We start from the raw sequence: 19443 nt of genomic DNA, 5'->3' as shown, positions 1-19443 counted from the left end.
CTGCTCTTTTTGAATAAACAATTTTTTGCCCGACCTCTGAACGGTCAGAGTTAGCGCGACGCCAAGTCTACCCCGAATTTTCGATTTAAATGTAATTTAATTTTAATATAAGCGGAGTGATTCGGGAAAATAAATAATTCCCTGCGAGCATGGAAGTTGAATGCGCCAAGTTAAATATCATGGGGGAAACTAGGCACCATAGTGATATATTAACAAATCGTTCTGTATACCTTAATTAGGCTAAATATTCCTATAACGTAACTCAAGTGAAAACGTGCGTTTGCCAAAGTGTCATGCGTTAACATCTTACAATCTAAAACGACGATTGTAATCACACCATGCGTTCATATCGGCTACTCTTGCTTTCTCCAGAAGAGGCTTAATAGTCCTTTCAAAAGGGGACATAATACACCGTTCGACCATTCAGCGGCTGCGTAGGTCTATAATTGTGCTCGATATTATGGGCCAATTCTACTTCTCTAAAAATCTCCATCTGGAAGAAAATGGAATTTTAGCCGCTGACTTGGAAGCGACGCGTTATGCGATTTACCTGTTTCCTCGTCACGCTCAAAGGTATCGAGGAAATTATCCAGGTGACGACTTCGCTGCATGGAGGGGTCGTGAGGGAGCCTAGATATGCGGCATAATCTGCCTGTAAAGATAAATGGAAAAAGTCCAAAGGAAAAGGCTTCAAATTCCCTTCTCCTCCTGTCTTCACTTTCTTTATGCCATCCTGCATTGCATTGAGTGCGTAATTGGGTATCAGACTCAGCTGTAACATCGTAAGAATATTTCAGTACACGTCAGGGTTTACAGAAAACGTCTGTAAAAAATAATAGTCCATTAAATTAATTATAATTGTTCAATTATAGAAGCCACCTCGAACAAGAACCCAACAACGGTCAGTCCATCGCCATGCTTAACCGCATCCTCAGGTGTTCCATACTCCGTTTTGTAATGCACCATGTGAATCTCCAGTGGAAAACTGCAACAAGAGAAATGTATCATTCACTCACTACTGCATGTTTTCCTACGCTTTACCTTTTATTATTGACCAAATGTTCGCTGCCAATGACGTTGCAATCACCCCAGTGGAAATGAAATTGAGCAAACGTGTAACTTCCCTCAAGCGGACCGCCCGAGATGATCGGCGTCAATCCTTGCTCCCATTTTCCGGATACCTGGACTGTAGGATTACAAAATGAATTTTCTAGGCCGTATAGTCGTTATGGAAATTCGTGGTATAGGTATTCAAAAATAGGTATCGGTACATTTTACCATTACTGCGCTGATATAATCTTTTTTTTATAGAAGCCGTACCCGTGTGACCATTATTAGTAATGGTCATTTCTTTCGGTGGTTTCGAGTAGCCTGTCCAGGTCAAGAGAGAAGGCACTTCGAGTCGTGTCATTTCACTGGGCTTCAAGTCAATAGGAGATTGACTGACCCCGCCACAGGCAGGATAATCATCGGCCCAATTTTCTGTAGACTTGTAATCGAAGTGATGTTCCGAATCGTGGGAATCTTCGTCCTCCTCTTCAGCCCTACGAGGAAGCGGCGGATGTTCTGATTCTTCCGAGGACTTCTTGCCTTCCTCATCTTTAAGATGTACGTTGTACACCCGACGCAGGAAATTCCTCAGGGTGCTTCCTTCGGTGCCTTGAAACGCAATTTTAATATTTACTTAATGTCTCTGCATTGGAAAGGACTTATAGAAGAGGAATTTCCCGAAGGAAATCCTTACTGCGGTCGATGAATTTCAATGTCTTCGAGGCGAGTTCCGATTTTGTGTCGGGACATGCATGGAGGCTCGCTATTGCGCTAAATCCGAGAAAAATCGAATTTATACAGTGCATGCGACCTCGAACCTGGGGAGGAATTACGATGCATTAGTGAGAGCAGGTGTTGAGAAGTTTTTAAATATACGTACGATTAGGAATCCATAAGTCAGGATTGCTAAATAAATCATTTTCAGGTCGCGTCTTCCCAAGTCGCAAAACGAACGCCCGTAGGGCAGCTTCCTCGGAATCTGCTGAATGAAAATTTAAACCTGCGGATAGGAAGGAATCTCTAAATAGGCTCGATTTCTTCGGCCCAATTTGATGCCTGTACATTTCGGCCCTTGTTGGCGAAACTTTTTTATTTCACTTTCCATGGGTGCAAAACGCGATGTCAGGCCGTCTCGGATTTTCTCACCGTATATTGCAACGACCAATAAATTGGATAGAAAAATTATACTTTTGTATAAGTAACCTTGAAATAATTCGAAATATAGGTAAAGTGAAAAAGACTTCTACTTCAGACTTTATATTTAATAACCAATTATAGCGGATTTTAACTGATTTTAAATTATAACCAATTATAGCGAAAAGTGATCTGAGGGAACTTCAGGGGAATGCATGTATAATGTGACGGAAATTTTGTCTAGGAATCCAAACAGAGAAGAGACGAGCCGGCAGACGAAGGCGACAAGATCCAATGTTAATTAATTCGCAGCTTTACGATTAATGGAAATCTCCGCGGAATCTCTGGGGAATTTCGTTGCACTACTTCGAAATCGCGGTGGCAGCCTAGAACTGGCATTCATTAAAAAATCGCTACCGGCTTCTTTTTCCTAATAATATTCAGAGATTTATCTTTAAATCCGTGCCAAGACATTTATCCACTGTATTTCAAGTCGGCACGTTTCTATTATTTTGCAAACACACAAAGAATTCATCGTTTGGGTATCAAGTACTGCTTAAGCTTACTTAAGTAAATGGACAGAATACTTTCCATTAATCGATATTTATTTATAAGTTAATATCACATAAATTATTTATAAATGTTTATACTATCACTTATTACGAATTCTTACTTTTATGCACTGACTTTAATACACTTTGCTTGATATATCGGTACTAATGACCGTGCACGTACCTAAGCTAAGTAGGAAACTTGTAAAACGTGAACCCGCATAAGGGAAATTATGTTGAATAATTTATTATTCTGATATGTCACCGTTAACATTCTTGCTTTTCTCTAAAGCACGTGATGCAAGTCGCAAGAATGTTTCTCGGCTGATTAGCTTCGTTTTTCATTCGACGAGTGCATAGCGTCAGGAATTAAAGTGAATCTTCCAGTTGATTTTTACACATTTACGCTGTAAATTATAAATCCTTACATTTAGATTAAATTATTTATTTTCGAGGTAGCAGCTTAACCGAAACGTTCTTGGTTTCTTTTTAAATGTAATTTAAAAGGTACATACAAAAATAATAAGACATAAATGGTATTTAGGATTTGAACTTAATTTTCTTCAATCTTGGTACCTGGCTCGTTGGTCTAGGGGTATGATTCTCGCTTCGGGTGCGAGAGGTCCCGGGTTCAAATCCCGGACGAGCCCGTACTTCATTTTTTTTTTTATCCCTGCAAAGTATTATTACATCCTGCATATAATAATATATTAACAATAATAAATTGTCATCATTGTTGCGAAGAAAACGTGTGGCGGAAGTTTACTTCTCTGTTTCTCTGCGGGCAATCGGAATTAGATATAAGTTGGGAGATTGCTCACAGGCAGGGTCATTCAATCGCATTCTGTGCTGCCACCTGGTGGAGGATAATCTAATGATATGAACACTAAGAACAATCATACAAGGCAAAAAGGAGAAAAAGAGAAAAGAAAATGAAGAAAGCGTAAATCCCTCCAATAGAATATGCAAAACAAGGCTTCCGGCTCCGTCTAGAAGCCGCGGCTAAACAAATCCAACCTGGGCAACGAAGATATCATTTTGATAGTACAGGGAAAACTAACCCTGATCGTCCCAAGAACCCAGCTAACCACAAAGAGGAAGAAATAACGAGAACATAGGGAAAACATCTTAAGGCGGAAAAGGAAAAAGAGATAAAAATCATAAATCCTTAGTATTGGCCATCTCTGCCGTAAGCAATTTCCCAACTCATCTCTGGCTGGTATTGGGCCCAAATTATTGGGCCGAAATCCAATACACGAAGAAGAAGAAGAGTTTTCGCCTAGAATGGCCTAGAAAGATGGCGGTATCATAGGCGAGCGATTCGACTGTCGTCTGGACAGAGGGCTTACCGAACATATTTGATTTTCTGTCTAAAAACATGGCGGTGTCGCAGACGTGGAGCGATTCGCTGACCAACCTTGATTTTAAGAAGTTTGTTTATTTGACGTTTAATATATTAGTTGACACGCTCAGTTTATTCCTTACATTTTGAAATATTGTTGTAACAACAAAGCACTGCTCTGACTCCGTATCCGTAGTGTTAGCGACCTCCATCTGTCATGTTAACCTCAACGTTTGTTTATCGTGAAAGATTTTTGGGCGTCGTGTGAATGTTTTTAAATTTAAATATAAAATGGTATCATAACTCAGACATTCATTTTAATAGGTGGGTGTGCATCTATCCAGTCTATATAAATAGTAAGAAAACACTGGCAGAGGGACGCAAACTAGCGAAGGACAAGTGCGTGGAGAACCCAACATATGAGGAGATTCGAGATGTGCTGGCTGCTGCGGGGTTATGTGTTGGCGTTGAAAACAAGATTCATCCTAGAGAGCGGAGCAAAGAACTACAACACAGAGGACGTATTCGGGTGGTACTGAAGGATCCCTATGGGCTTCCACTGAATCCTATTTTTCCAACTAGAGACTCTCTTTTAGTTTACTTAGGTGCTATGATTCCAAAACTAAAGACTAGGAAAACTAAGCAAGTCAGCTCCGAGTCTTCTTCTCAACAAGGATCGTCTTCGTCTAAAAAAGGAAAAGGAAAGGGACGTAGATAAAATTTATCCATTAGAGATTTAATATCCTGATATTGTGTGATATCGGTGTAATACGATTTACAAATACCAGGTTCCATAATGTAAAATATAATAGTAAATTATATTCTTGGTAATAATTTTCTAAGTTTGTAACTGATGTGGATCATGTTTCATTGAATAATTCTTGTATGATTATTGTTAGATTTATTTTATTAGAAAAATCTGTATATCAAAGTACAATAGAAATTGTCAATGAAATCACTGTTTATCCTATCTATATCGTTCTGTTGGGTGATGTAATGGAACTTTGCCTTTATGAAGTCTATAGGATGATATCTATATTACTAAATATTACACTATCAATAATGTCACTTAAATTACATTATATTCTTAAAGACAGTGTTGGAAGTATTGGAAGAATCTTCCTTGTATTCCTGGATACTGTCGCACTCTCCTTAGATTCACTCTGTTCATCTTCTAAAGTAAGGTCGGCAGCTTTAGGTTTAGCTTCTTTAGGCTTCTGTCGAAGCGACGTGCTTTCATTTTTTGATGATTTTTCGTAATTCTTCCTTTCAGGCATCGATGGCTTTTCAGGCAAAGTGGCAGCAATTTTTATCTTATCGTCATCCACGTCACGCGTTCTTGATTTTTTCAGTTGTCTGCTACCAACGTTCTGGTCAGCAGAGTCTGCGTTTCGATACATTTTTACTTTTGAACTGCGTTCAATCTGAGGGCTTGCACTTGGACAGGCCGACGCTTCGGGTGCTTCAGGAGCTCCGACAATGTACCTAGGTGATCCTACATCGGGACTGTAGTTACTGTACGGGAAATTATATCCCGACAGAAGTGAGCTTATTGCTCCCAAAATTGGAATGTGATGAAGCGATAAAGGTTGAATGGGTTGAATGGGTTGAATGGGTTGTATAGGTTGCACAGGTTGAACTACAGGATGACTTGACCGAAGAGCTCCTACGATATCGTTAGTTGGAGATGGTGCTCCTATGCATGATGGTTCCGATGGTTTATCATACTTGGGACTAGCCAGAAGATGTGCCGGAGCAGTGGCCTAGGAAAAGAAACATCACGATGAGAAAAGGTAACAAGAAATAATTTTATAAAATTTATATAATTAATAAATATTGGTATGTCTTGAAATATAATAATTGATTTTTAGAATTCCTATCCTTACCGGTTTATGAGCTGCCTGATCTCCGTAGGCATGCACAGCTCTCGCTAGGCCTTCTAACTGACTTCCTACCACGTGAGAGAGGTCTTTCAATGTACTTTGTAAGTTTTCTGTGGATGGAAGATGCAATGCTCTGGATGGAAATCGTGCTTCGCTATTAAGTATCGGACGATGAAGTGTAAGATGTGGCAAATGGTTGAGAGGCATGTGCATCGGTCTAATCAATGGTGAATGCTGAGCTCCGGTTAAAGGATTTGATGCTGGACCAAACCTTTGCAGAGGGTTAGTTGCCAATGGATCTGTGCCTCGCAACTTTATACAGAGTGAGTTCGGTGCACCAATCATAGGGTTAACTGGTCTGCTCGAGCCAACCGAAGGATTTTTGGCTGTGGCTGCAGAATTAGTGCCCATTGTTGGATATCTTGTGCCAGATGTTGGGGCATTTGACATGATATTCGAAGCAGTATTGTAACCACTCCTTCCTGCTGCAGGAGCTTTCGAACCGATAATCTGAGAATCTGACTTTCTTGCCCCTGAGGGCCTCTTCTGTGCCATAGAAACACACGGTTCCTCCTCGGTGCCTGTTGCTTCGAGGAACGGTGACAGGCCTAATACAGGACCGTCGCCTATAAAGTATTTAGCAACTCGGTCCACATCTCCTGCAATACTCTCAGTTAAAAATAGGTAAATAATTTAGCCACTGGATTGCTTTCTCTCCATTGTCACCTGGAGTCCAAAGATGGTGCGATGATCCTGTGAGTCCCGATGCCAAACAACGAGTAGGGCGGTCTATATCTTCAGGATCCGCAGGCACTAACTGCATATCTAACTCCTCCGTTTCTCTTTTTATTCGAGCAATGCATTCAGCACCTGTGAATAATTTTTCCAATTTATAAATTATAACGGCAAAAATATACATATATGTTCATATATCATGGTCACTGGGTTATGAATTGTCAAAACTTGTTAAACTCCCTTTCGTAATTACTATACCTTTTTCACTGTCTCCTCCGATGTGACACTGACATTGTCCATTGTCAAAGACTGCTACTCCTTGGCATGCGGAGCAGAGATGTATACAAGACTCCTCATCATTTGAGTTTGGGACATTGCGACCAACTGAAATAAATTACATGGTGTTCTATACAAATAAATTCCAAGATTAGTGCCAATGAGGAGACTCGAGGGTGGCCATAAAAATATAAACAGTCACCTGCAGAGTGTAGCACCGAAACCAGTGCTAGAAAATGCAGTCGTAAGATCATACTTGCAGCTTCCTTCAAATCTTTGGTGAGATTGATCCTTACCCACCAGCTGCGAAATTCGAGTCTTCACTGCGGAAAACTGCGCTCTCCGGCTTTGATTTATAGTTTTAGCATGGAGGAATCTGCTGACAAATATCAGCAATCCGTTGGACCTGATTTCCACAGTAGCCTGATGGTCAACTTCGCCAGCTGCTTACCGTAATTTACATCACGTAGCAAAACAAAAATGGAGCAACGCTAAAACATCTCAAGTAGCGAGGAATTCGCTAAAAAGACGTCATTAAGAGAAACCTCTAAATTGACATCTTCAAGAATTCAAAAATGGCGCCAAAGTTTATGACCAGGAGTGGATAGGAGTGAACAGAGATTTACTTGTTTTATTCTCTTGTAAGATCGTAACAATGAATTTTCTGGCGATAGAAACATCTCAGTTATCGTCGACGCCAACCGCTGCTTGAATGAGAAGTGCTGTTTATATAAGCATTTAATATTTCCATAACAATCTCTCTAATGTCGCAATGCGAGTGAGCGCATATGCGCGCGCAAACCTTAGCGGTTTCGCCAAATCGAGTTTCGCAATTGTTGTCTCTTAACCTCACTCTTTTCATGATCTCCTGATACTCATTTCGCCGTCGTTGCGAAGCAGTGACGTGTATCATTAATTCTATAATAAAAAACGATGCTTTAATATCCTTCGTAGCCTGGTAGAAAGACGTTCAGTCCGTAAGTCCTCTTGTCACGTGTTCGGTTCCCGTCGAAGATTATTTTTTTTCCATGACAAATCGATAACTATTCAGGAATTGCAAATCCGACGCTAACTGCTTCGCACTTGTTTAATTATAAACGTTACAACGTTGTTAAAATTGATAACGTAAGTATTTAATACAGAAAGAAGGGGACAGTACGATGTATGTGTATAGTCGGCGAACGATGGAAGGTTAAATCTCTGAATATTCTGTGATAAGCGTCGATTTTATTGTACATTCTCTTATCATTCTTATCTCAGAGTGTTCGTACACGCTCTGTACACAAAGTGCTCACATGGAAGTAAGAAAGTTTTCGGTTAATTGTGTAAATTCTGTGGTTGGAAGCTTAAGTGGAAATCTTTGGCATTCAAATGTCGCGGCAAGCCGAAGTTGAACGAAGACGACCGAATACGCCCGAGGTGCGCTTTTGAAATCCAGTCGGCCACCTCCTCGTCAGTCTGTGTTCCTGCTCCAGATGGGCCGCTAGCGACCGCCGTTGCTACCGCGGCGTCGCGGTTTAGCGCTTGCGTTTCCGATTCTTGGGCGGAAGGCGGCGGCGGTCCCGTTGCGGCGGTTTACGCGAGGGTTCACGCCGCAACGGCGAGGTGCCTCGTTTGCATGGAGAAGCATCGAGGGAAGGCCCAGGGTTTGATGGCGCGTCGCGGCCTGGCGACATCGAGCGAGCGCCCAGCGGCCGAGAGGCGCATTCCCTCCAACATGGCAAGGTAACCAATTTTCGAAAGCATCTTGAGCATCAGGTACGGCAGGGGAGACGCAGAAGGCCCCCTTACATTCCCACATCGCTGCCTCTTTGTCGCACTCGTGGTAAGAGTGGAAAAGAAAGAGACAACCTGGTCTCCCGTCATGAAGAGTGGGGGAACATCACTAGGCAGCAAACCAACCTCTCTGAAAACGCAACGCGCGAAACTTCGTATACCTCTTTCTGTTCAAAATCTCGAAATTAATTTCCCATTCGATATCCGGAATTTATTGCTTAGTATTCTCAAGAATCGGTCGATTTATTCGATGATTCTTTTAGCCGCTGTTTTTCCCACTTTATTTTTAACGCTCATTTCGCGATTTAAGGTCGGAGAATCCGGAAAAGGTGAGCCTCGCACACGGCGTGCAAGCCATGCGATCTTGGTCACTAGTCGCGGGTAATTCGCGGACATTTTGTTATCCGGGTAGCTGCCGGCGCGGGCCGCGGTCCGACCGGCGCGCGCAGGTGGCTCAGCTCGGCGGCACGCGAGAGAAGCTCGCTCACCTTCTGGCCATTCCTGTTCCCCTGGCCGGAGGAGTCTCCGAGAGAGCCTACCCCAACGACGTCAAGTGAAATTCCAGTCCACCACGTTTGTAATGGCACGCTCTCCTTACGTCGCTTGCGCTCCAGACGGGCTGGAGGAGAGCTCGAGGACGCGAAATCGCGATATCGCCGATCGCCGATCGATTCGCGCCGCGTCGTGACCGCCGCGCCATCGCGCAGGACGCGCGCGAACCTCGCTCGACCTCGACGCGGCGACTTCGGGAAACACCGGAAGTCCTTCGATCTACTCAAAATACGCGTCGTAAAGAACGTTCCCGACGACTTTATTATGAAATTCCTGTGCCTTCCGATAGCTTAAACTGCCATGAGGTAATCCATCGTTTCATTTGCTCCCGTAGCGTTGAAAATAAATGTGTGAATATCGCTATGGAAATTAAATATTTTCTATTCTTCTCAGTCCCTTTGGGAAGTATTTCTGGTGACTTCCGAGACTTTTAGCTTTCTTATATTTACTTGTAGGGTGAAGGTTTGGTTACTACTTTTGTTGGAATTTTCTCTTGAGATATTGAACGGAGGCTTCTCTCTCCCGCCCCTCTCTCTAATCCGGCCTACGGGCCGCCGTTACCTTTCAGGTTTAACGACGTCGTCGGACCAGGGAACGACCCCCGACTACGAGGGAAGAGCTCACCTGCAACCTGCTCTCCTGCTCCTCGCTCTCGAATAATGTAAATTCACGGCATCTTGCCGAGGGAATTATTCAGCCCGGGCTGAGTCAGGATTTTTGGACGCCTCACGGGAAGAGCCAGCCGAGCGTCCTCGGATGTAAGCTTTCATCGGAATTAAGAAAACACATTTTACTACCGAATATGGGAAACATAGTTTACCTTGTTTTAACCCAGTTGCTGATATTTTTCCCAGGTGAAACCAGCAGTCGCCGATTAATTTCTACCTGGACATACCGGTTGAGAGCCTGTCTTCGGCAAACTCTCAAGGATTGGCAAGAAGGTAATTACGACATGCTACCGTACTCGCAGTTTCTCATCTCGAGGCAGTATTTCAAGACGGCGAAGGCAGGAAAAGCTTCCCTCGCAGCTGGAGGATAAATAAAACCATTGTGGCGTGCATTAGTACGAGCTTGGCCGCGAGATTATCTCCAAGTGCATCCTAGGATTTTTTGTCATCCCGGGAATGATGTTACGATACCAAGCGATGACTTTGGGAGATTGTCAAGAACGAATTGTGATGCTGGAGTTCACCGCTATTCGGGTGAGTTTGTACACGGTGAAGAAGAGCGCCGTTTTAAATTTGTATTCCCTTGTTTAGGTATTTTTTTTTGTCCGGGAGAGAAACGCGACTTCTGTGGGTTCCTGGTCCCCTGACTACGAGATCTCTAACGGCTAGGTCGGGGCTGCAACTATCGATTTCCGGAAAGCGCACCTGCTCCGACATTATGCTCTCTTAGGAGGAGTGCCAGGTATTTAGCGACAGCGAAGAGATTGATTGGTCCGACGACGTAAGAGTAGCGAGTGCGTAAACGTCGCTGATGGACGATAAAGCAAATTACACGCCGAGGGAAAATCGAATGGAGAACGGGGTAATGCATTTTTCCCCCGTTTTTCCTCGGCATTGCGGCCGCTTTCACGAATGAGAAACTGTCCTGACGGAGCGTCGCTAAATGTCCATGTCGGTTCCACTTGGTTTCGGGATCGAGCCACCCCTGTTTATATTTATCCGGGCTACGTGAACGATAGAAGACGTGACGAAAAACGTGTACGTCGGAATTATCCGACGCGCTTGTAGAGCGGAGCCATTCGAGCGATCCTGTCGATAGAGGACAACGTTCGTTACTGTAATCATTTTCCCACGGTCGTTAAATCCAAAGGGTCGATCGCGCGACCCGGTTAATAAAAAACAAGCGACGATGTTAGCCGGACTGGGATTCTTAAATGCGAAATTAAATTTGATCCTTCGTTTGCTGGGCGACATTGGCGAGACGTTTACCCGAGGGCTCGAGACTTGCTCCTGTTTAATTGCTAATTAAAATTATTGGAGAATGGAAACGGCCGGGCTTTTAAAGAATATCGAGTCGGCAATATGGAAGGGAAAGGGAGTGCCTCGAGTGCCGCTTTCCGTTCGCATCGCCTCTCGCTGTGCTTTATTTCCAGGGGCTCGATATACAGCCGGTTGTTGCTTATTTATCGACGTTTAAAATCAACGCTGCCCGGCGCGTATCTCGTAACCGTATCAGGAAGTGGAACATTAATCGCCGTTCCTCCGCTCCAGCTTATTTCTGTGCACACCTCTCGAATTCCGCGAGGAGCTTCTCGAACCTTTTCGCGCACTCGGCCATGTTCTCGTGGTCGATGTCGTAGACCTGTTGACGGGACGAACATTCAATTATCGATGGGCGGGGAAGGAGAGAGGTCAGTGCACTGGAAGGCCTGGTGTACCTTTTTTGTGAATGCCGTCTTGTATCGCTTGTCCTGGAACATTATTTTCTCGGCTATTTCCAGGTTGTCGAAGACTTTCAACCGGAGAGGGCCCAGCTTCTTCTGGAACTTCTTCGGATCACCCTGGCACTCCGATTCGAGCCGCTCGATCGATGCGTGGATCTGCCTTTCTTTGTAACCGAGGCGATCGACTCGCTTTGTAAATTTCCTCAGCTCCGAGTACCCGTTCCGATAGTCCTTCCGCATTTTGTTGTTCATCTCCTCGATTATCTGAACATTTTGATAGGCTTTAATATGTAAGCGATTGGTATCTAATAAGGATGGGATGTGTCACAAATTTGGCCACCTCTAAAGGTTAATGTGGGAATTTTTCTGGGAGGGCAATTTGAAATCGGAGGTGCAACTATACATGCGAGAAATAGATCGTCTTGTTGAAGGATTTCGATGCTAGAGAATCGAGGATAATGTGGTAGTGGCCAAATTTGCACCTTTGGGCACTTGGACTTATTCATTTTTTAATGGAAATTAGACCGTGAACGGTCAGAAGTAATGTGAATCGTTATTCGGGGGATTGCACTTTACTTTACACGAGATTGTTCGCAAATTACGCGGGATAAAGTGTGTAGGTAGTGGGTATTTTTCTTACCTTCGAAAAGCGATGATCAGCAATGACGTTCGCGCCTTATAAACATATCTACCGGACTCTAGACAAGCATGATAATTCCCTTAAAATTGTACAGTTATGGATTATGTAAATATCTCTAATTACCAATAGTCAGTGGCCAAAATTGTGACAGCTGTTTTAACAACTCGCAGCAAGCGTTAACATTTACGACCACAAGCGGTATTTAATGCGCAGTTGGGTAACTTTAGGAAAACCAGACATTCGCCACCTCGGTACGACCCGGTCGCCTTAAACCCAATAAGAACTAGAAAGCTTTCAAGCAGAAAGGAGCGGAGGACGTAAGAGGATTTTACGCCACCTCGAAATCCCTAAAAGGGACAAAAATTATGCATAGATCCAATACAGTCCCTACAGGTTCCCTCGGGACGGAAAGTCGGCTTATTGGAAATAATTCACATCTGTCGTTTAAAAAATGTAGAAAAAAAAAAAATCCACAGCTAACAGGACTCTTTCGTTAACTCGAATAAATTTCACGATGTAGGTCTCGGTTTATCGTACACTGTACATTTTAATAGTATGTAAATTTAAGACGTGTAACGGCCACCTTGATCATCCCATTGTCAATTATTGCGATGCAATCCTCGGTTGTATCGGGGTATTTGGCGATGACTGCATCCGCGCGAGCTCTGTTACTGTGGACCCATTTCTCGACTTTCTCGTTTACCCTGTCGTTGTCGTAATCCATTAGAAACGTGTCCTCGTTCGTCATATTGTCGTCAACCCGAGCTAGGACCTCGGCACTCCAGTGAAGTACCCGATTCCTTTCTTCGAGTAATTCCTCCCACGTGTCCGGCATACGTCCCACCATTTGGCCCATTACGACCGGATGTTCCAATTTTTTCCTTCCACTTTAACGACTTCTACGGTCATACACAGCGTAGTATTAATTAATAACCGAAGCACGTGGATGCAGGAATTACGAATTTAAAACGCCATCCTTAATTCAAGAGGTTATAAAGCAGCATGAATTCATTTAATGAATTATTGTGCGCTTATGCTTTATGTTTTCTTGTTTTCTTTTTCCAGGCAGGTGCAGAACGTTTATCAATCGTCGGAAGGAATTACGGCAATGAATGTCAAGTGTTGCTGTACTTTACCGATCGGAGGTGTCCGAATGCATACGTAAACGCTCATGGAACGACAGCTCATGGAAATGTCATTGAACGCGGAACGAGCGCTTCCTGGGGTGACATATTGTCTCTGAAAACACCATAGGCGAAGATTTATGGTAACAAAAATATCCGAGATGGGTGACTTTCAAATGTTGCCATTTTTCTGGATATTATTTTATGGACTCGGATCCCGGGGAGCCAAGTTTTGACGTTTCCGCGGCTTTCCGGCGTCGTTGTTTCGCGGCGCATGCAAGAGAGGGGCATGAAAAAGGCTCGCGTTATATCGGGAAAACTTTGCGCCGATGCTTAAACGGTCGATGGGAATCTAGGCCAAGGGGAAGTTTTTCAAAGTGGCGCCGGAAAGCTCCCCCGTCCATATTTAGAATTGCGTTTAATCATGTTTCACCGATCGATGCTCATTAAAACGCGCAACGAGGTGAGCCGCATAGTTAATTTACGAGTGAAACCAACCCGTTTGAGTTTAGTTATTCGGCATGAATACGGATGCTTTGCAAGTACAATTCCCCGGTGATGTAATAAAGGTGTTAAATCGGCCGGCGTTAACGCGATTTCGGCCCCGTCACCCGGCGTCGCGTTAATTTTAAAATTTCCGCGGCGGAAAAAGAAATTGTTTACCTCGCGGCTCGGTGGCTCGATCGGCGCCGATCCGTCCAATTACCGCCGTGTCGAGGAACGGTCGAAACTGAGCGAGAACCAGGTGTTTCGGAAAATGTGGCATACATTTGGGAGTAATTAAGCCTTGCCCGTCATTACGGGTCGCGTCGACGCGGATGAAAAACCAAAATACACAACCTGCGACCCGAATGTTCCGCAGCCGAGCCGATAATGGCCAAATTGTATCTTTGACGTGCGTCACACAATGTACATACACACGTGTAGAATTGCCCCGTTCTTTGTATCGTTCCGTAAGTTCTCGGAGAAATTTCGGTCCTTTCCCATGATTAAGGGGATGTGAAAGTGGCATCTTGGGGGGTCAATCGTTCGTGAAATTTTTCTCCGAGTTGGGTGTAGCAATTTCTTTCAAATATCAGCGCATGAATTTAAAAAATTCATGGCTTGAAGAAACATGAATTTGATTTGGAGAATTTTTTAAGGTTCAGAGATTTCATCTCTTGCCTGGTAGTTAAGATTGTATTCTCCGGGGGTCTAGTCGCTTTTTGTTTTATTTAGACGCGCAGTTGTATTTAAAATAGAGATTTATTGCGATTGAAATTTCTCTGGGAACTTGCGGAACGCCATATAAATTTGGCCTTGTCCAGCGTGCGAGCTCGAGTCAAGTCACTCAAATATTGTGACAAGCCGGCCCAATGAAAAGATGGAACTTGGACGTTCGGATCGGAATTAACGTAACACTCGTATGAATATTACATAAACGTCAGAAGTGCAGGCTAGAGTGGGTCGCTGCAGTCGCCCGGAAGCGAAAGACCCAGTTTCACAGGTCGCTCCGTTGGAGGAATTTTCTTTCCCCGAATGTTTTCGCAAAACGCGTCCTCGTTTCCCAGGTCATACTTATTTTATCGTAACTAGGATTGTAATTAACGCGCGGCCTGTTACCGCCACGATGTAATTCATTGTAACAGTGTCCCCGAATTACGAGTAATAAGGGATGACTTTATTGTCAATGGGTTCGGTCGGGGCCACTCGCGAGTACTCGGCCTGATTAATTTCTGGGTCGATTCAGGGCTTTCGAAAAGCAAGCCGCTATTACTCGTCACGGCCACGGGAAGCGTGGCAATGACTGGGAAATATCATTAGGATAACCGACACGCCAGGCCGGAGAGAATCGCGACTGCAACAATGCACCCGATCGACACGACGTCCTCCATCTCTGCATCCAGCATCCGTTTGCGAACGCACCTATCGCGTTAATTAAAGCTCAAATCATCTCCTGGCGGTTAAGAGAAATTAACCGGTGTTCTTTGCGAACGCTAAAGCTAGTCCATCCGCGATGTCTAAGTTTTGTATAGAGTCGATTCGAGGAAAAGGTCTACGGAATTTTATTAGATTTTAATACTGCGCTTTATTTTACAGGATTTTGAGACAGAACCCGCGTCCCGTCGAGTTAATCGGGCCTGGTGTCAGTGCTTTCATCCGACGCGGACGAAGGAAACTCGGAATATGACGAAATATAAATGGAGGATCGACAACACGTAAACGGCGAGCTGGGCAAACAATTCTTGATGGACGCGGAAGCGGATGAACAGGGTTGGGGGCTGATCTGAAGTTGCAGAATTGCATCGAGGGGACCAGAAGGAATTTCGCGGAGTTTAACTGAAAAGGGAAGTAGAACGGACATCCGAACGGCAGTCTGTTGGCGAGAGAGAGGGAGAGGAGGCGAAGGGTGGCGGAAAGGAGCGAGGGAGAGGTCGAAGGACGGAGGACCGAGTTTGTTGGATTGAATCCGCGAGAAGCCGTGTCAGGGTGTCAATTCAAAGCGCGGTAATCTCTGCTCAACGCAGCCAATAATCGGCTTATTGATTTCGATTCGTGGGACACCTAAGGCCCCGTGCACACGGAATCTCATTTAGGAGCTTGCGTTCCTGGAGCCCTCGAACTGCCGGCAGAGGTAAGCCTCGATTCTCAATCAAATTACAATTGTCATAATTAAGGGATATTCCGTAGATTGCTTATCGAATGACGAATGTTCTCTTTATATTTCCAGTCTATCGAGAACGTCCTCGAAAGCTGGGAGATGGATTACGAATTTTTAGGGGACGTCAAAGGGACCGCCAGGTGAGCCCGAAAATCCACCTGACGCGATTTTCAGTGAAATTTAATTTCTCATCATTACAGGATATACCAATGACTGCTTATCGGATGATGAACTGTTTTTTTTATTTCCAGTCCATCGAGAATGTCCTGGCAAACGGGAAGCGGATTACGGACTTCGAGAGGACGTCAAAGGGACCGCCAGGCGGGCGCCGAAAATCCACCCGACGCGATCAGCCGCAGCCTCGGATTTTCCTCTCCCCGTTGACGCTGTCCAGCGTGGCAGTACACGTCGACTCGTTGCAGTGCAAATGATTTCCAAATGAGCGAGCGGTTCGTTGTCGAATCGGCCGGTAATCGGGCCACGCTCTGTTTGACTTTTTGGGGCGGGTTGAGCGCGGCCGGGGGGTGTTAAAAGGATGGCCGATTTAATGCGTCCCAAAGGCGCTTCCGCTCGATCAGTCCTCGGATAACTGACAATTATCGTCGTGGTCGGTCCGCGGAATTTTCGCCCGTTTGGCAGCGAGCCTGCGTTTACCGCCGAGAGGGTGCATGTTGGTTTTGCCCGATGTGGACGGGGCTTAACGCGCGGTCGTCGCCGCTCGGGATCCCGAAAACCCGCTAAAAGTGCCGGTTTTAACGTAAACCGGTTATGTCGAATCAATGTCGAATTTAAAGCTAAGCGACGAACGTCACGGCACTCGTCGAAGCGCCGTTTAACGCGCTCGTTAGACGTCGGGGACCAGGGTTGAAAGTACCCCTAGGAAAGACGGATGCACCTGCTGTCTACATCCTCGTTCATACACTTTATCCTTATCTTCCGTGTCCATTCGAGTCCCCATCTATCTTCATCGGAGTTCTATATCCCTGCCTCTACCCACTTGCACTCTGGATTCGGCCGTCCATCGATTTCTCCCGGAGAAGTTTGTCGGGCGCCCGTACGGTGCATCGGTGCATTGTTAAAAATAGCCGGACCGAATCCGACGCGGAAGCGACTGCCCCACCGGACGCGGAAATCCGTCTTCGAGGCCCGCGAAGGCCAAACCGACACCTGCGATCAAATTCCCGGACTAAACCGAGCCTGCCCAAATTTCTCATGCCACGTTCTTTCACCTTCTCCCCGTCCATCCGGAGTGCATTTTCCTCGTCCGGATTGTATACCGCGTTACCTGTCGATTTTCTCTTCCCGCGCCACATATTCATATCTCACCCCAAAAACTTATAGCGAAATATACATTTTGTAAAATTCCGCTAAATTTCAGCTTCCGATTTTTTGCGCAGGAGTTACACGTCGAGTGGTATAAATAGGGATTTTTTATTGCAGCGCAATTGTACTTAAATTACATAAATGTCAGCTGATCTCGTTTAGGGCCATTTGCGCTCTGCCTACGTCTTTCCTGGTTATGGGAGTCGTGGGGACCCGTGGAAATTCTAGGGAAATTCTATCTTCGGCCATCCTGCTCGCACTTCCATCTAGTCCACCTTATGCAGTGCCAGGTAGCCCCGTGCACGCGTGTGCGGCCACCCTCCTCGGCGTGAACGTGGGCGCTTTATGGTGTTATTCGAGCGACAAATTGAACTAAAAATAATCCTTTACGCGGCACCCTAGGCCGTTCATGCATGCGAGAGGAGGTAGAGCGACTCTTTGAAGTGGCCGCGCCGGGGCGAAGTCGTACCCATGCATTATGCACGTACCTTGCCCCGGCGTCCCGACGCCCTGGCCATCCGTGACCTACGTGCTTTTCGTGACACCGCGACTTACGCGCGCGATACGGTCGTCTCGCTCCTCCATCACTTATGAGACTTCCTGTCCTCTGGAAAGGAGGTTAACCGAGGCCTTTCTCGTCGGCTGGAATTTCGATTAAATATTCCTTGCGCGGCGATTTCTCGCAATTATGAAAGCGGCGGGTCGAAAATCTGAAAAAAAATTAATTCATCCGACGGGATTAGGTTTGCCACGTACATTTATTTAGAACAATATAAATGTAGTATATGTTAATGAAGAAGAAAAAAAAAAATTAAGTGGGCTTGTAATCAGGGACGCGGATAGTCAGTGGGAATCGAAGGGGTGGCTTTTTCGTCGGATGACATTTTTGAAGGGACTCGACTCGAAGGGCGGATCTTTAAATCGGGCTCTTTAAATCTAGCTCTTTAAACTTAACCCTTTAAACCCGGACGTGAATTTCGGGTCAGTCGATTTAAATCCAGCGAGAAGATCGGATGTGTCAAATGGGGGGAGGGGAAGATGGCAGATCGGAGTTTTTGCCGAAAACTGGAACGAGAGGCGTCGAACGGCTGAAAGGGACGTCACTTCCGGTTGGCCGTTTGCCGGGCCAGTAGGAAAGAATTAACCGGATAACGCGTCTATCGGGCCGTGTATCAAAGGCTCTCCGGCTCGGAAACCGCGAATTCCAATTCGATTCGGCCTTTATACTCGGCCCGTACATCGACCCGTAGAGAGAGACGCGGTCCTAACCTCCAAATGGATTCCACGGCCGCGGGGAAAGCCGACGACTGCGGAGTCGCGGACTCCGTTCTGCGGTCAAACGTCGAACTACCGGGCAGCGCAAATACCGAAGGGACAATTCGAGAGAAACGCTTGTATATACAACGCGGGGGACGCATTCGGGCCGCGCTTTTGTCCGAATGTCTTCCGAAGTCGGCCGTTTGTCCGGGTCGCTCCGTTTGCGGAGGTGACCTCGCTCCTCGACCGCAGGGTGATGTTCTAAATTCATCATATCTCGGGTCGCAGAGGTGGAAGTGACTTTTGACCCCGTCCTGTTGATCAGTGAAATCCGAGACAAAGTATAACACGATATAGGGTTGAAAAGAGGGCTCGAGGGGGGACCCGCGTTTGTTCTCCACTCTGGCCAGCGTCCGCCATCTTGGAATCCCAGGCCAGGGTCGGACGAGACAAGATTTACGCGTTTTTGTAGAAAAGTCTATAAACGGGGAGGACCCCTGACCCTACCTTGCTGATTGCTAAAATTCGAGACACCGCACGGTATAATATCGTGCTAGAAAAGCCGCACGAGGGGGGGCCCGCGTTCGTCCTCCACCAGGACCGATTTCGGTCGGCGTCCGCCATCTTGGAATCCAAGAAGGGGAGCCGCGTCCTCGGCTAGACTTACAGGTGGCACAGAAAAGTCTATAAACAGGGGCGGGACCGTCGCAGGCTGTTGCCGCACGGTCTGGAACTCAATTTCTGCGATCGCGGCGGTCGAGAATTCC

General features: G+C 45.5%; 4 protein-coding genes, 2 long non-coding RNA genes and 1 other non-coding gene across 10 annotated transcripts; 4 read left to right on the top strand and 3 right to left on the bottom strand.

Annotated features, from left to right (window-relative positions):
* Positions 1 to 6: 6 nt before the first annotated feature.
* On the bottom strand, positions 7 to 2561 carry LOC105701389 (carbonic anhydrase 2). Of its 3 annotated transcripts, none has more exons than XM_012428105.2 (8): positions 2503 to 2561; positions 1931 to 2050; positions 1745 to 1868; positions 1321 to 1659; positions 1042 to 1186; positions 880 to 985; positions 551 to 772; positions 7 to 493 (listed from the first exon to the last, which is right to left on the bottom strand). In XM_012428105.2, exons 2-8 carry the CDS (start codon positions 1967 to 1969, stop codon positions 392 to 394), a joined length of 1077 nt encoding a protein of 358 aa, XP_012283528.1. In that variant the 5' UTR covers positions 1970 to 2050; positions 2503 to 2561; the 3' UTR covers positions 7 to 391. The 3 variants fall into 3 exon arrangements, with proteins under 3 accessions (XP_012283528.1, XP_012283531.1, XP_012283529.1); XM_012428108.2 differs by having other exon boundaries at positions 1931 to 2029; positions 2503 to 2554; XM_012428106.2 differs by having other exon boundaries at positions 1931 to 2532.
* Positions 2562 to 3313: 752 nt separating this feature from the next.
* Trnap-cgg lies at positions 3314 to 3385 on the top strand. Its single transcript has one exon. It is a non-coding gene; the product is annotated as a tRNA-Pro (tRNA).
* Positions 3386 to 3647: 262 nt separating this feature from the next.
* LOC105701404 (signal recognition particle 19 kDa protein) lies at positions 3648 to 5032 on the top strand. Its single transcript, XM_012428127.2, has 2 exons — positions 3648 to 4166; positions 4402 to 5032. Exons 1-2 carry the CDS (start codon positions 4114 to 4116, stop codon positions 4793 to 4795), a joined length of 447 nt encoding a protein of 148 aa, XP_012283550.1. The 5' UTR covers positions 3648 to 4113; the 3' UTR covers positions 4796 to 5032.
* Positions 5033 to 5125: 93 nt separating this feature from the next.
* LOC105701403 lies at positions 5126 to 7309 on the bottom strand. The gene is made up of 5 exons (XM_012428126.1): positions 7174 to 7309; positions 6954 to 7079; positions 6687 to 6830; positions 5964 to 6619; positions 5126 to 5840 (listed from the first exon to the last, which is right to left on the bottom strand). Exons 1-5 carry the CDS (start codon positions 7223 to 7225, stop codon positions 5157 to 5159), a joined length of 1662 nt encoding a protein of 553 aa, XP_012283549.1. The 5' UTR covers positions 7226 to 7309; the 3' UTR covers positions 5126 to 5156.
* An 865-nt stretch (positions 7310 to 8174) lies between these two features.
* On the top strand, positions 8175 to 10801 carry LOC105701408. Its single transcript, XR_001104224.1, has 4 exons — positions 8175 to 8696; positions 9868 to 10057; positions 10154 to 10501; positions 10559 to 10801. It is a non-coding gene; the product is annotated as an uncharacterized LOC105701408 (long non-coding RNA).
* A 527-nt stretch (positions 10802 to 11328) lies between these two features.
* On the bottom strand, positions 11329 to 14299 carry LOC105701406. 2 transcript variants are annotated; one of them, XM_023432273.1, is made up of 5 exons: positions 14119 to 14299; positions 13468 to 13570; positions 12915 to 13230; positions 11686 to 11955; positions 11329 to 11609 (listed from the first exon to the last, which is right to left on the bottom strand). In XM_023432273.1, the coding sequence occupies exons 3-5, from the start codon at positions 13185 to 13187 to the stop codon at positions 11520 to 11522; spliced, it is 633 nt and encodes a 210-aa protein (XP_023288041.1). In that variant the 5' UTR covers positions 13188 to 13230; positions 13468 to 13570; positions 14119 to 14299; the 3' UTR covers positions 11329 to 11519. The 2 variants fall into 2 exon arrangements, with proteins under 2 accessions (XP_023288041.1, XP_012283554.1); XM_012428131.2 differs by lacking the exon at positions 14119 to 14299 and having other exon boundaries at positions 13468 to 13573.
* Positions 13477 to 17952, top strand: LOC105701407. The gene is made up of 4 exons (XR_001104223.1): positions 13477 to 13598; positions 15535 to 16069; positions 16166 to 16236; positions 16348 to 17952. It is a non-coding gene; the product is annotated as an uncharacterized LOC105701407 (long non-coding RNA).
* The last annotated feature ends 1491 nt before the right edge of the window (positions 17953 to 19443 follow it).

The sequence above is a fragment of the Orussus abietinus genome, unplaced genomic scaffold (assembly GCF_000612105.2).
Source record: "Orussus abietinus isolate OABI.00-Male unplaced genomic scaffold, Oabi_2.0 scaffold28, whole genome shotgun sequence".
NCBI lineage: Eukaryota > Metazoa > Arthropoda > Insecta > Hymenoptera > Orussidae > Orussus > Orussus abietinus.
This window is presented reverse-complemented; position numbering and strand designations above follow the sequence as displayed.

Bases quoted from the DNA above. Each gene is read 5' to 3' on its own strand.
- LOC105701389 (XM_012428105.2), bottom strand. From the start codon at position 1,969: ATGATTTATTTAGCAATCCTGACTTATGGATTCCTAATC. The intron at 1,660-1,744 runs GTAAGGATTTCC...TTGCGTTTCAAG, and splicing joins ATTGAAATTCATCGACCGCA to GCACCGAAGGAAGCACCCTG. The intron at 494-550 runs GTAAATCGCATA...ATTTTCTTCCAG, and splicing joins TGAGCGTGACGAGGAAACAG to ATGGAGATTTTTAGAGAAGT.
- LOC105701404 (XM_012428127.2), top strand. From the start codon at position 4,114: ATGGCGGTGTCGCAGACGTGGAGCGATTCGCTGACCAACCTTGATTTT. The intron at 4,167-4,401 runs GTTTGTTTATTT...TCATTTTAATAG, and splicing joins ACCAACCTTGATTTTAAGAA to GTGGGTGTGCATCTATCCAG.
- LOC105701403 (XM_012428126.1), bottom strand. From the start codon at position 7,225: ATGATCTTACGACTGCATTTTCTAGCACTGGTTTCGGTGCTACACTCT. The intron at 6,831-6,953 runs GTATAGTAATTA...AATTATTCACAG, and splicing joins CGGAGGAGACAGTGAAAAAG to GTGCTGAATGCATTGCTCGA. The intron at 6,620-6,686 runs GTGACAATGGAG...AGAGTATTGCAG, and splicing joins GCACCATCTTTGGACTCCAG to GAGATGTGGACCGAGTTGCT.
- LOC105701406 (XM_023432273.1), bottom strand. From the start codon at position 13,187: ATGGGCCAAATGGTGGGACGTATGCCGGACACGTGGGAGGAATTACTC. The intron at 11,956-12,914 runs GTGGCCGTTACA...CAAAATGTTCAG, and splicing joins TTGACAATGGGATGATCAAG to ATAATCGAGGAGATGAACAA. The intron at 11,610-11,685 runs GTACACCAGGCC...TCCCGTCAACAG, and splicing joins AGACGGCATTCACAAAAAAG to GTCTACGACATCGACCACGA.